The 14,687-nt window shown below is 34.8% G+C and overlaps 1 protein-coding gene across 2 annotated transcripts in view; it reads left to right on the forward strand.

Annotated features, from left to right (window-relative positions):
* The first annotated feature begins 2,546 nt into the window (after nt 1-2,546).
* The window catches only part of LOC123670549 (protein jagged-1b), a 173,831-nt gene continuing 161,690 nt past the window's right edge, over nt 2,547-14,687 (forward strand). For both annotated transcript variants that reach the window (XM_045604037.1, XM_045604038.1), the window contains exon 1: nt 2,547-2,774. In XM_045604037.1, the coding sequence (XP_045459993.1) occupies nt 2,685-2,774 (90 nt within the window). In that variant the 5' untranslated portion in view covers nt 2,547-2,684. The remainder of the gene's footprint in view (nt 2,775-14,687) is intronic.

Genomic DNA, 14,687 nt, shown 5'->3' on the forward strand with positions numbered 1-14,687 from the left:
AGAATCAGTTTATTTAATGATTGACAAACAAAAATTATTGAAATTTTATAATCTGTTCCATCAGTTGGTTCAAAGTTGATTGATCCTCCTTTAAATCATAATTAGTCGATAATGACTTTTTTTTTGAAGTGATAAATGATATTTATTCGGTTATTGATATGCCTTATATCTTATTCTTAAATCCTGAGCCAATGAATAAATGTTATGTACATGGCGTTCCTAAATTGGAAGTACAAACGAATAGGACAGATTTCTCGGAGAGATGTTAATTTTTTTTTTCTGATTGCATCTTCCCTCCACAAAATATTTCAATTAAATTTGGATAAATATTCCCATTCAAAGTTTTCATTATAATTTTGAATGCAAATAGGTGTTATTTTTTTTCTTCCAGAACTTTTTTTGATGTATTAAAACGAAATGCAAAAAAAAGCTTTGGTCCACTACTAGATTTTTTGGTTTCTTGTAGTTTTGTCGTATCGGCTAACGAGTTCGAAAAAAACCATTCTCTATTAATCCTCAGGAAAATTCAAAATCAAATTATTATAAAAATCGAGTAAGTAATCTTTGATGAATGAATAAGTGATGGTACTAATCAAAAATTCATTTGTCAAACGTACCTAAGTATGAGCTGAGATTCACTGATAGTTATCAGGCTTTTTCATCGCCATAAATATCTCAAAGATACAATCATCAAATTATATCAAAACGAGAGCATTTTGAAATAACAGCTGGACTTAATGTTGAATAATAATTTTTCAACAAACTAACTCACGATTTCATCTCAACTGTAATGAAAGCAGTTAGCGAAGTTGTTAAGAGCATATGTATCTTTAGTAATTGGTCAATACTCGCCCCCAAAATCAGCATGAAGATATGGCACAAATAGCCGAAATACACAATCTTCCATCCACGCATATCCTCTGTGCGATAAACTTATCGGGAACTATGGATGCTGCAGTGCTGGCTACGTAAAGAGAGTGTAATCTTGTATCTCCGGCATAAATGACAGTGACAATGAAGATGTATGTGGGATTCCAATAATTCCAATCTGTATTCAGCTTCCTGTTGGATATATCGGACTAGCATATTTTTCTATTGAAGAATAGATGAAACTCGCTGATAATGACGGGGTAAGAAATGAATTGATAATGTGGTTGATTTTTGGTTGAAACTAGTTTGAAGGAGAGTTTCAGAGGAATCTATGCGAAAAGTAATAGAGATTCAACAATTTTCACATTATGATATTTTTAGTAATGTTCAAAGTTTTTATAGCAATAGAATATTTGTATTCAGAAAAGATGCTTGAGTAGGTACTCAAATAGCAGGAATTGAAGTCACACGATGTGAGGTTAGGTTTTGTAATATTTGTTAAAGGAAGCATAGGATTTTGTCCCCTTAGTATTTTCGTGCTTTAATATTTCTTGAAATTCATCGAAAAAATGAATATAATTGTTGTTTTGTTGAATAATTTCCAAAAATGCAAACCTTAGGAGGTATGTTTAAAGTATCGTAATGAAATCTGGCTCAAAGCTGTAGTTAAAAGGAAAAATATTGAAAGGGAGAATTATTATTGATATCAAATACAAGTTTCTCTAATTTTGATTCGAATTAATAATTATGTGAATAATAATTGTTTCGCTATACGGTAGCTTCATCAGATATCTCTTATTTTGAATTACTAGTTATTCAAAATTTTATACCTTTATTTTAAACGTCATTCTCGAAATGTTTCATCTACTGTTCTTTAATGAAAATTATAAACTTCATTACTATTTTACTTTATGACGAAAAATAAAGGTTGACTGATTTGAATATAACGTGGTCTCAGCCTTTCAAACAAGTGCACATCTTTTGAGAATTTAATATGCAAAATGTGATCTACTGCAAATTCAACCATAATTTTCATGGATCTGCCAACATTAAATAATATAGGTATTTCATAGAACTCCAATGTTCACATTGATAGAGTTCTGCGTTATATCGATGTGTATAGTTTATGGTGTGAACTCCAAAAGCTTGGAGACCATTAACACATCAAAGAACCATTAAACGCTTATAACTTTTTACCTGAGCCGAATCTGGAAAAATGGTTAATGAAAGACAGTATTGTATTCAATGAAAGCAACCTATGGTTTAATTAAATTCTAAGACTCACCCTGTATAAACTTAATGGTGCTGAATATAACATTTGCTACCGAAAATCCTTTCTCTATAGTATCTAGTATAGACTGAAAAAATTTTACAAACATTCGGAATAAATGAATATTTTGTACAATCTTCTTGACCCATTCGAGGAATGACTGTCGAACAAGTTGAACCAATTCTTTTTCCAAGAAGAAACGTGAATTGGAAGAAAATCACACATGTCACAATGTTGATCAAATCCGACTCGAAGGACCAATTCTTCAGCACCCTTTCCTTCCAATAATGCCGAATGTATTAGACAATATCTTTGTAGGTAACAAGTGGATCCGGAGGCCCTCTTTCACATCTAGACACACAAAGAAGCTCATCGACTCACGGGATTGGTCCACTGATGCTGAAGGGGGCACTCGCCGCTGGCCCCCAGTTAGTAGTCGACGGGCAGTCATAGAGTGCGCGTCGTGCTTTAGTTTGACGTGTGATGTAAAGTGGTTTTGCGTCCATGACGCTGTTGCGCATCCCTTACGAAAGTGACAGTGACCATGTGCGGGGTTATGTGGCGCCTATTATGTAGATGCTTGACTCATGGATATTTATTACATTTCTTCTTGCTGTTTTTGCTACTCTTACAGGTAATTGTTGCCGCCGGTTCTTGGTGCATGTCTTCGGCTCTTGGTCATTGCTGAATACCTGTTGGTCGCGCAATAATATCATTTTTTAACTCTACAGCTTTAATTTCCAAATAACCCTTCAATATACATGGAAGGTTCACACGATTCGAAATATTTCGTGAATTTTAAAATTTGCGTTTTTCTATGTCAATTCTGTTCTGGCTATACTATCCAAATATTTCTTTATCTATAAATTATTGTCACTTCATCTCTTTCCTTGAAGGGTCTTCGAAGGTTTTTTTTTCAGAATGATTTGTGTCTTGGTAGTCTCGAACGTCTTGTAATATGCCTCCTACTATCATTTTTATCTTGAGTGGTTAGTGGGTTTTTCAAATATTTACAACAAAATTCTTGCAAGGTATGAAACTGCCTGTCGTATGTTTATCAACACTTGAACAACCACTTCAGAAGAGTGGCTGCTGTATAGAATAAACCACTCAGGTTGCTAGTAGGTATCATATTTCGGAGGTGCTGTCAGTGTCTTCTCTGTAGAGTCTAGATATTGAAAGAATAGAAATAATTTTTCGAATTCATTTGAATATGAAATTGAGGTATATGAAAAGGAGACTGCACGCCTTTATATTTACAGAGCCCAAATTAAGTATTTCTTGAAAAAATCAATGCAATTTTTGAATGTCGATGAATCGTTGAAGTTTTTGAGTCATTTTGAGTACCGCATAATTTTATGTTTTTCTACAAATTCTTCAATTTCTAATAATTCATAAGCAAAAATTTAAGTCGTTTCTCGATTAATTTGTCAAAAGCCATATCTAGTTGGTACCTACCGCCTCGCCTACCGCAGAAGGTATGTACCTAATAATTCTAGGAGTCTTTCAACTTATTTAATTCTTTACTTTATTAATGTAAACGAGTATGTAACTAATTGAGTTTGTTTGTCTTGCTGAATATGGCAAGAGTCACATCATTTTTTAATCTTTTTGTAATGTCTTCTTACATAGGCTGAAAATGTATTGGGTGGAGAGAACCAGTAAAATAATCTCGATATTAAGATGGAAAAGTATCAGAAATAAATGAATGAAACACCGACACAATATAAGTACGGGTTGTTAAGAGTAAGAGTGTCAATCGTTAGGTAATTCCGAGGGTTATTCTGAGAAGAAAAACTTTCACAAACCTTAAAATTTGATCTAAAGGTTGTTATGCTTTCAAAACAAAAATTTAAATTCTTCAAACTGTGGCATCTCTACATTCTCTACAGGATATTAAATACATTTTTGAAATAATATCATCGAGAATATTATGCACGCAATTGCAATTTGCTTTCGGTTTTTCTAAAAAAAAAAATTTCTTGAAATCTTCATTCATTTAACAGTTGATTCTGAATTTTTATATTTTTCCGTTCGACGAACGGTTTCCGATAAAAAAAAATTAGAAACTTCGTGGGAAACATTGAATATACACATCGACATGGTCCTTGTAATCGAGTTTGTAACATTAAACGATATTTATTGAATAACACATCTCCTGAAAATACCTATCTATGAAGTTATCAAAGTTATCAAAAAAAAATTTTTTTTCAACTTTAATTTCAACTGAAAAGCCAAGAGATTCAAAAAATAGTTTTATAGGAACATTTCATAATGCTAACATCTAAAGATATATATATACACTCTTGAGGCCAGCATCTTATTCTGATAGTCCCTGATAGTATTTAACGAAATATATTGTCTATTTCTAATCAGGCCTCTATATATTTATATGAATAATATGGCATAATAATTATCAAACTAATAGAGGCGAATAATTTCTTCCCAAAAGGGATTTTTGAGATATTTATTTTCAGTGCTTTACAGGCAGAACGTACAAATAGCAACTGGGAGAAGATTGATAAGCAAAATAACAATGTCATACACTTTATAGTTGAATAAGTTATACCTATTATGATGAATATTGTATTTTTGAAAAACTGTTTGTTTCCATTTACACTCGATTAATCTTAAGGTTCTTAACCTACCATGATTCCAAAGATAGGTTGAAAAAGTGTATTATTTCCACTCGGGATCATTTTGTTCTAGGTTTCCGTTATAATGTTCAAATTCTGCGAAAATTCGTCAGATCGAATAAATTTGAACTGAGTTATTTCACGTTGTTTGTGCAGACAGAGCAATTCCGCAGACACGATTTAGGCTGTATTTGGAGCAGCCCCTGAAAAACGTCTCCTATAAATAGCCGAGCGATGAATTTGCAACTCTTTTACTTTTTACGGCCACAGAATATACTGCGAACATGTCACGCTTCGCGCTTTAAAATTCGACACTGCATTTTGAAATCCTTATGCACCTAATGCTAGAGGAACCGCCTATTGGGATGAAGTGTGAAAATCACTGAATATTGTTTACTGTGGGCACATTCCACTGGTGAATGTTGCCGTTGTTCGATTATTATGTAATATTTGGATTGGTATTCGATGTTTATTATTCAATTGACTGATACAGCATTTGAAATAAGAACTGCTTCTGAATTTTAGAAGAATTCTGATTTCTGAAATTTTCACGTTTTTGTCGATAAGAAAATTTCTGAATTTTTGATAACAGATTGCACCGAATCGACTGAGTCTAAAAGTCTAGCTAAAAGTCATCAGAACCGAATTAAGAACCATTCAATTATTTTTAACAGGAGGAAGAATTGACATTCTCTGTTTAGGAAATGATCTCTTATAGATAGTCTATTCACTTTAAGTATGATATGGCGTCACACCTAGAGTCCTAGAGATATGTTGGTTCCAACCAAATACTTACTGCTATACTACTTGGAGCGAGACTTGGAGCTTTCTCAAATTTGGGGATATTTGCTTTCCCTTGTGTTACTTATGCAATGTCATCTATTCACTATGTTGCCGATATGTTATTCTGATTTGTTTCTGCAATACCATGCAAATTCCATAGTTTTTCGAAATCAAACATAAGATTCAAAAATTCGATGTACGAGAATATTTTGACAACCAACTGTTGATTTTGATTAAATGGTAAAACTAGGATGAAGAGTCTCCACTCTGGCAACGATGCTGGAAAATGTTTTATAACTTGATCAAATACAAAATTTTGAAAATATCTGAGTCTTTACTTTTTCTCCTATTTTTTTGATTTCGAGAGTTCATTATTTCGAATATTGATATAGGTAATACCGAGAATATAACACCATAGCCGAGGTTCAGAGGTTCCGAAATGGCTTATACTATCGAAAAGAATACCAAATTATGCGAGTCTATTGTCGCAGTTCTGAAATCAGCACGTGGTTGCGACGTTCAACAGCCCTTACAATGGAAGTGTGATAGATACCTAGCTTTTAAAGTAACAGACTATTATGTGAGCAGGTAAACCAACATCCAATCCATCATTGGAAGTGTCGAATTACGGCTCCTTTCCTGTGTTTCAAAATTTGCACAACTGCGAAGCGATCTCGGAAGCAATATGCAGCCGAACTTTGGAAACAGTTTTTTTTTTGTATGAGGTTTGATACAGAAATTCTTCGATTTAATATTTTACATCTTTGAGCACTCTTTTTCCGAATCGATAACTTATTAATTTCGTAACAATGTCTATATTTTTCGAATTTTGAGCCGAGATTGGTAACAAAAAAATAATAAACAGAGATAGAGGGAGTATACGCAATTTTTACATGTTACCTCGCATGTTACCCACATGGTTAGATTACGTTGTCGGATTGTGATATATTTCCAAATCCACCATTTTACTATACCTATCGTTATTATTGTATATTATAGTGAATGAAATATATTTATTTGAGTAATTTCCGATTAAATTTGTATATTTGGAATCCGATATTATTCCTAATTGTCGAATTTATAGTTAGCAGAATTTTCTGTATCTATCTGCTGATATCCAAGGTTTGGCCACTTTGCTCTCCTAGTGTCATCAGTTGTTTCACATCGTTTGGTGCGCTTGAAGTTTGTTTACTGAATTTCTGATATATTCAGGTATTTACTTCAATATATTTTGATTTGATACGAAACGTTGATTCACTTCGGGACATAAGAAGTGCGTTATTTGTGGAGAAACTCGTGAATTGAGTAAAATAGCGTATCACTGATATTTTTTTATTTCCGCGCGCTTCATGTCAAATTTGATAATTCATGTTAGGGATAAAATTTGCTAACTGAAAATGACATATGCTCTCCCTATCTATGTTTATCATTCTGAGGTAACAAACGATGAGGTTATATTTACTGATGACGAAACTCTTCTCAAATTCGATATTGTTCGGCCGGCCGTAAAAACAATAACCACCGGACGGAAGGATCTAGAAGCTTGAAATTTTCAGGTTATACTATCGAATTTCGAATGTCGTGCGTTCGTTGATGTGCAAAATCCGATTAGGGGTTCCGTAAATATATATCCGTTCAAAATTTTGTGTTCTTATTAATTTCAAAACTGCAGATTCGATCGAGATGAGATTTGTTCGTAGATGTAGAAAGTTAATTTAAAGCCTCGTGCGAAATTTTTGATCGCATAATCAGAACAATAAAAAATTGAAGAAGAATATTGATAAAGAAATTCCCAATATTCCCGTGACTACCGGTGTGAATTTGGCAGACCGTTTCCAGCAGACTGTTTGACGGAAATACCCGAAGGCGGTGACCAGTGGCGTGCGGCAAAAAAACGATTTATTATGGAACTATTCACTAGATCGGATAGAAATTTAGGAAGTGGATTCCGTATAGTATTCAAAGTATCCGTTGGAGGAAATATTGATTTTGTATAGATCTCGGGATATTTTAGCAACGTTTTTATTCAAATTATCATCAGTCTAACTTGAAAAATTAATATCTACGGAAGTACGCGTCGGAGCATAACCATATTTGGAATGTAGATTACTATTAGCGATGTGAATAAACTGTGAAAAAATGATTGACTTCCCTAGGGATCCAGGGGTAGTTTTTCCAACCCTTATATTTCGAAAATTCGTAACTTCGGAAATACTCCTCGGATCATAACTATATTTGGAATGTAGATTACTATTAACGATGTGAATAAACTGTGCAAAAATGATTGACTTCCCTAGGGATCCAGGGGTAGTTTTTCCAACCCTTATATTTCGAAAATTCGTAACTTCGGAAATACTCGTCGGAGCATAACTATATTTGGAATGTAGATTACTATTAACGATGTGAATAAACTGTGAAAAGATGATTGACTTCCCTTGGGATCCAGGGGTAGTTTTTTTAACCCTTATATTTCGAAAATTCGTAACTTCGGAAATACTCGTCGGAGCATAACTATATTTGGAATGTAGATTACTATTAACGATGTGAATAAACGGTGCAAAAATGATTGACTTCCCTAGGGATCCAGGGGTAGTTTTTCCAACCCTTATATTTCGAAAATTCGTAACTTCGGAAATACTCGTCGGAGCATAACTATATTTGGAATGTAGATTACTATTAACGATGTGAATAAACTGTAAAAAGATGATTGACTTCCCTTGGGATCCAGGGGTAGTTTTTCCAACCCTTATATTTCGAAAATTCGTAACTTCGGAAATACTCGTCGGAGCATAACTATATTTGGAATGTAGATTACTATTAACGATGTGAATAAACTGTGAAAAGATGATTGACTTCCCTTGGGATCCAGGGGTAGTTTTTTCAACCCTTATATTTCGAAAATTCGTAACTTCGGAAATACTCGTCGGAGCATAACTATATTTGGAATGTAGATTACTATTAACGATGTGAATAAACGGTGCAAAAATGATTGACTTCCCTAGGGATCCAGGGGTAGTTTTTCTAACCCTTATATTTCGAAAATTCGTAACTTCGGAAATATCCGTCGGAGCATAACTATATTTGGAATGTAGATTACTATTAACGATGTGAATAAACTGTGAAAAGATGATTGACTTCCCTTGGGATCCAGGGGTAGTTTTTCCAACCCTTATATTTCGAAAATTCGTAACTTCGGAAATACTCGTCGGAGCATAACTATATTTGGAATGTAGATTACTATTAACGATGTGAATAAACTGTAAAAAGATGATTGACTTCCCTTGGGATCCAGGGGTAGTTTTTCCAACCCTTATATTTCGAAAATTCGTAACTTCGGAAATACTCGTCGGAGCATAACTATATTTGGAATGTAGATTACTATTAACGATGTGAATAAACTATGAAAAGATGATTGACTTCCCTTGGGATCCAGGGGTAGTTTTTTCAACCCTTATATCTCGAAAATTCGAAATAGTGGTTTGAGTGGAATTGATTGTTGCACTTGTTGAAATTAGCAATTTACTATGTAGATATACTCCATAGGGTGCTCTACGTAATAGTTTTGTCCCTGTTTTCTCCTTCCACCCACATAGGTCCATCCCACTTCTACCTGTAAAATATGATAACAAATAGAAAACCCATATTTCCCACTTTACGAATTAAGGGATGATACAATGAACATTTGTAGATATTTAAGTCTGCTGCAATCACTGTTAGATTTATTATATGTTCACTAGTTAATGTGCGTACTTCTAGTTGGAGAGGGTAATCCCTTTAAACAAAAAAGGTCATATTCACTTTTTATATACTTAACAGTGTATAAACCTGTAACAAGTTCTTGTTATCAATCTGAAAAACAATAAAATAAACTCAGTGTAAGAAACAGTTTCAGTCATATCCTAGACCAATTCTTTTTCACTACGATTATCTCCGCAGAGATGATCACACAATCGGTGTTTTTACAGATTATCGATTATATTTGGGTTGTGGCCATACCAATTGGTTACAACAGGCTGAATCCTGTGTGAGTTGAAATTGCGCGATAAACGAATCGTGGTACGCTGGATCCCAAGGGAAGTCAATCATCTTTTCACAGTTTATTCTTATCGCTTAAAGTAATCCTCATTTCAAATATGGTTATGCTCCGGCGCGTATTTCCGAAGATACGAATTTTCGAAGTTAAAGGGTTGGAGAAACTACCCCTGGATCCCTAGGGAAGTCAATCATCTTTTCATAGTTTATTCACATCGCTAGTAGTAATCTACATTCCGAATATGTTTATGCTCCGTCGCGTATTTCCGAAGTTACGGAATTTCGAAATATGAGGGTTGGAAAAACTACCCCTGGATCCCAAGGGAAGTCAATCATCTTTTCACAGTTTTTTCAGATCGTTAATAGTAATCTACATTCCAAATATAGTTATGCTCCGACGCGTACTTTCCGAGATACGGATTTTCGAAATATAAGGGTTGGAAAAACTACCCCTGGATCCCAAGGGAAGTCCATCGTCTTTTCACAGTTTATTCATATCACCAATAGTAACCTACATTCCAAATATGGTTATGCTCCGACGCGTGTTTCCGAAGTTACGAATTTTCGAAATATAAGGGTTGGAAAAACTACCCCTGGATCCCTAGGGAAGTCAATCATCTTTTCACGGTTTATTTATATCGCCAATAGTAATCTACATTCCAAATATGGTTATGCTCCGACGCGTATTTCCGAAGTTACGAATTTTCGAAATATAAGGGTTGGAAAAACTACCCCTGGATCCTTAGGGAAGTCAATCATTTTTGCACAGTTTATTCACATCGTTAATAGTAATCTACATTCCAAATATAGTTATGCTCCGACGAGTATTTCCGAAGTTACGAATTTTCGAAATATAAGGGTTGGAAAAACTACCCCTGGATCCCAAGGGAAGTCAATCATTTTTTCACAGTTTATTCACATCGCTAATAGTAATCAACATTCCAAATATGGTTATGCTCCGACGCGTACTTTCCGAGTTACGAATTTTCGAAGTTTAAGGGTTGGAAAAACTACCCCTGGATCCCAAGGGAAGTCCATCGTCTTTTCACAGTTTATTCATATCGCCAATAGTAACCTACATTCCAAATATGGTTATGCTCCGACGCGTGTTTCCGAAGTTACGAATTTTCGAAATATAAGGGTTGGAAAAACTACCCCTGGATCCCTAGGGAAGTCAATCATCTTTTCACGGTTTATTTATATCGCCAATAGTAATCTACATTCCAAATATGGTTATGCTCCGACGCGTATTTGTTACGAAGTTACGAATTTTCGAAATATAAGGGTTGGAAAAACTACCCCTGGATCCCTAGGGAAGTCAATCATTTTTGCACAGTTTATTCACATCGTTAATAGTAATCTACATTCCAAATATAGTTATGCTCCGACGAGTATTTCCGAAGTTACGAATTTTCGAAATATAAGGGTTGGAAAAACTACCCCTGGATCCCAAGGGAAGTCAATCATTTTTTCACAGTTTATTCACATCGCTAATAGTAATCTACATTCCAAATATGGTTATGCTCCGACGCGTACTTTCTGAGTTACGAATTTTCAAAGTTTAAGGGTTGGAAAAACTACCCCTGGATCCCAAGGGAAGTCAATCATCTTCTCACAGTTTATTCACATCGTTAATAGTAATCTACATTCCAAATATAGTTATGCTCCGACGCGTATTTCCGAAATTACGAATTTTCGAAATATAAGGGTTGGAAAAACTAACCCTGGATCCCTAGGGAAGTCAATCATTTTTTCACAGTTCATTCACATCGCTAATAGTAATCTACATTCCAAATATGGTTATGCTCTGACGCGTACTTCCGTAGATAATAATTTTTCAAGTTAGACTGATGATAATTTGAATAAAAACGTTGCTAAAATATCCCGAGATCTATAAAAAATCAATATTTCCTCCAACGGATACTCTGAATACTATACGGAATCCACTTCCTAAATATCTATCCGATCTAGAGAATAGTTCCATAATAAATCGTTTTTTTGCCGCACGCCACTGGTCACCGCCTTCGGGTGTTTCCGTCAAACAGTCTGCTGGAAACGGTCTGCCAAATTCACACCGGTCCCGTGACTACAGATCCGATTGGCTTGATATTTCGTCTGCATCTATAGAATATACCGATGATTATAGGTACCTACATTTCAAGAATCGTGCAAAATTTTGATCTTCCGCTGGAAACGACTGTCTTTCTCTGCAAATAATCAGACTTAATTATTAATAATGTATGACTAATGGCGTCGAGAATGGCGTACATACTCTTCTAAACAGAGTTTATATATCCAGTTTATCCGTACTTATATTAAAGCCGAGGTCATATAAATTAATATCAGACAAACCAATCCGAATTCGAGATCACTAATCCGCTAATTTAGCTAATTAAACCGAGATCCATAATTAACAGACTCACGTGAGAATTCTGTGATCAACTGAAATGTTGAATACTAAGCTTCTGAATGCACGTGTTCTTTTCTCATTCTGTAAATTTCTTAAAAGTGATTTCTGTAGGTAAATTTTTCGCAAAAGTTTTTAAGGGAGGTTTATAGGAGAAAACGCCTGTTCTGATTAATGAAGGAGTTCATGATGCTCGATGGGAATAGAAAGTTTCATATCATGTTCTGTGATAGACCTCGTGAAATCCTAAAATCATCTGATGATAGTTTTATTTTCGGTTTATGATCGAACTATATAGTTACCGAACTACTTTTGATTTATAATATCACAAGAGCATAGACAATATTCGATTATACACCGATTCTCGAGTCGTAGTTCGCGAAACAGCACGAGAGCCTCGACGAGAGCACATCTCGAGTCACGAGTGGGAAATTTACGGATTCTATTGGTTCATCAAAACATGAGTTGTATAATCATAAGTAGGTATACAACAAAAAATTGTCAAACAGAGAAAATTGCACACTTTTCCAAAAAATGGTGTTCATGACAAGTTCAAAAGAGATAGAGCCAATGCGAGGGTCAATGGTATTAAGGGTTATAAATAAATGTATCCATGTAACCTTAATTTGAAATAACAACTGCGAATTGAACACAATGGCTCATTATTGTCTATATATCTCAGAATATCGCAATGCATGAATTTCGAAAATGAATATTGATTTGTTTCCAGTATCTTACTATAAATAAAATAAAAATAAAATATATTTATACCTCGATTTATACCATTTAGTTTTAAATTTCATGATAGGTAAGTCCAATGTTTGATTCTTCAAAAATAAAATTTTACATTTGAGAACGTCATTCCGTGGATCAGTTGCGGATTCTGGCTTTGCAATCAACAGTGGCGTCGCTAGAGGGAGGCCAGGGTGGACCTCAAATTTTTGCTGCCTCTCCCCATGAAGTATCGCATGAGCAAAAAATACAATATGAATTAAACGTCAACAAGATGGACCTGTATATCTCGCTGTATATCTTGATACTTCTCAAAATTCAGGTTCCCTCCTTGGCTCCCTAGTCCCTATTCTTTAAAGCTGGCGTCGCCACTGACAATCACCGATGTTACGACGACTTCAAACCTAATTTGAATAGTTCAAGTCTCCATAATTTTCAATAAATATGTGTTCTATTCGATATCCTCCTTCGTGACCTGGAGATGTCTTGTTTCCATAGAAGAAATTCCGAAGCATCTCCGAAACAATCGATAAAAACTCTTTACAATTGACAACTGCATGACGAGTGCATCATAAATCGTCCTGGATGAACCGCAAGGACAGTTAGTTACAAGGCGATCTCGTGTCCCGTCCACTTTTACCAAATTCATAAAATACAAAAGTACAAGACAAGCTCCGCTAAACCACGTAAAGCTTGTTCCAGAATTGAAACAATGGGGCATTCGCTTCACGATCGGCTGGAAAATCATGTTTCCCGTTGCCCCCGGCTTAATTGTATGTAAATGAAAATGATAATTGAATTATACGGCAATTACGATTTGGAGTGTAAATGCCATCCGTTTAGCTCCAAGAGGTCGATAGTGCGATATCTGATACGAAATGTATCCTCGGGTAAGATATCTAACTGGGTCTCCATTAGCGCGTTGGCATAATGCTGCGGTAATAAAACCGTTTATTACAATCAATTTACGATTTCCAATCGGTAAAACAATGCAGGTGATGTGGGAAAATAATTATTACCGCCGATAGATACTTCGGTTTTACGCCATACGATGACGATTTATCGTTCAATGGACGCCATCTAACGTGCTTTAGAATTATATTAATTAGGGGAAAACACATTTGATGCGATTGGACTTACTGGAATGATGTTGACTTCAATCGCTTCATCGCCGCAGTCTTGCAGATCTATTTTGTTGTAGAATTTTGAACACTGTTAGGTGCAAATATGCAAATATGTAGGTATCTGGTAGTTGGAGAACTCCTCGTGTACATCTTAAAAAAATATCAATCGAAAACTCCTTAAAAACAGAAGAGAAGTAAACAGAAAATTGTAGATAAACTCAAAACAAAACTATCATAAAAAATAAATAGAGAATATCCATTAGTTAAGCACCCGCCAAGGGCGATTGCCGAAATTTTTTTTTGAGTTGGCATAACTGTCTTCAAATGGCTACTCAAGCTGAGTTTGAGCGTGCTCTGTCCTTTACTTTGTTGAAAATGTTGAAAATATGGCAGTATATATCTTAAATTTTCTACTACAACTGAAATTTTTTCTACCAGAGCTATGACGTTTCAGAAATTTGTTGTAAAAGACCAGATAAAAACTAAAAATTTCACCAAATTTACCGTACTCCTTTGTTATGACCACGTTTTCAGTTGAGGAAGACATGCAATAGAATATACGGTGAGTTCGTGAAAATGCATTAAGAAATGTTTTAATGATAGAATTATTCGTTGGTGTTAGTTGGTATATTATTTTGAATACAATATGTCGCTATACAATAAATTTGCATCAATTATACATTTGTACAATGTTTTCCAATTAGAGGTTTCCGAGGAGGTTCCATTTTGAATAGGACGCTATCTGGGCAGCTGTCACTTTTAAAGCTTCCATCATTTGACAGTTGACAAGTAAAAACTACGAAATTACTGAAAATGGAACGATACACGCTTCA

The sequence above is a fragment of the Harmonia axyridis genome, chromosome 1, assembly GCF_914767665.1.
Source record: "Harmonia axyridis chromosome 1, icHarAxyr1.1, whole genome shotgun sequence".
Taxonomy (NCBI): Eukaryota; Metazoa; Arthropoda; class Insecta; order Coleoptera; family Coccinellidae; genus Harmonia; species Harmonia axyridis.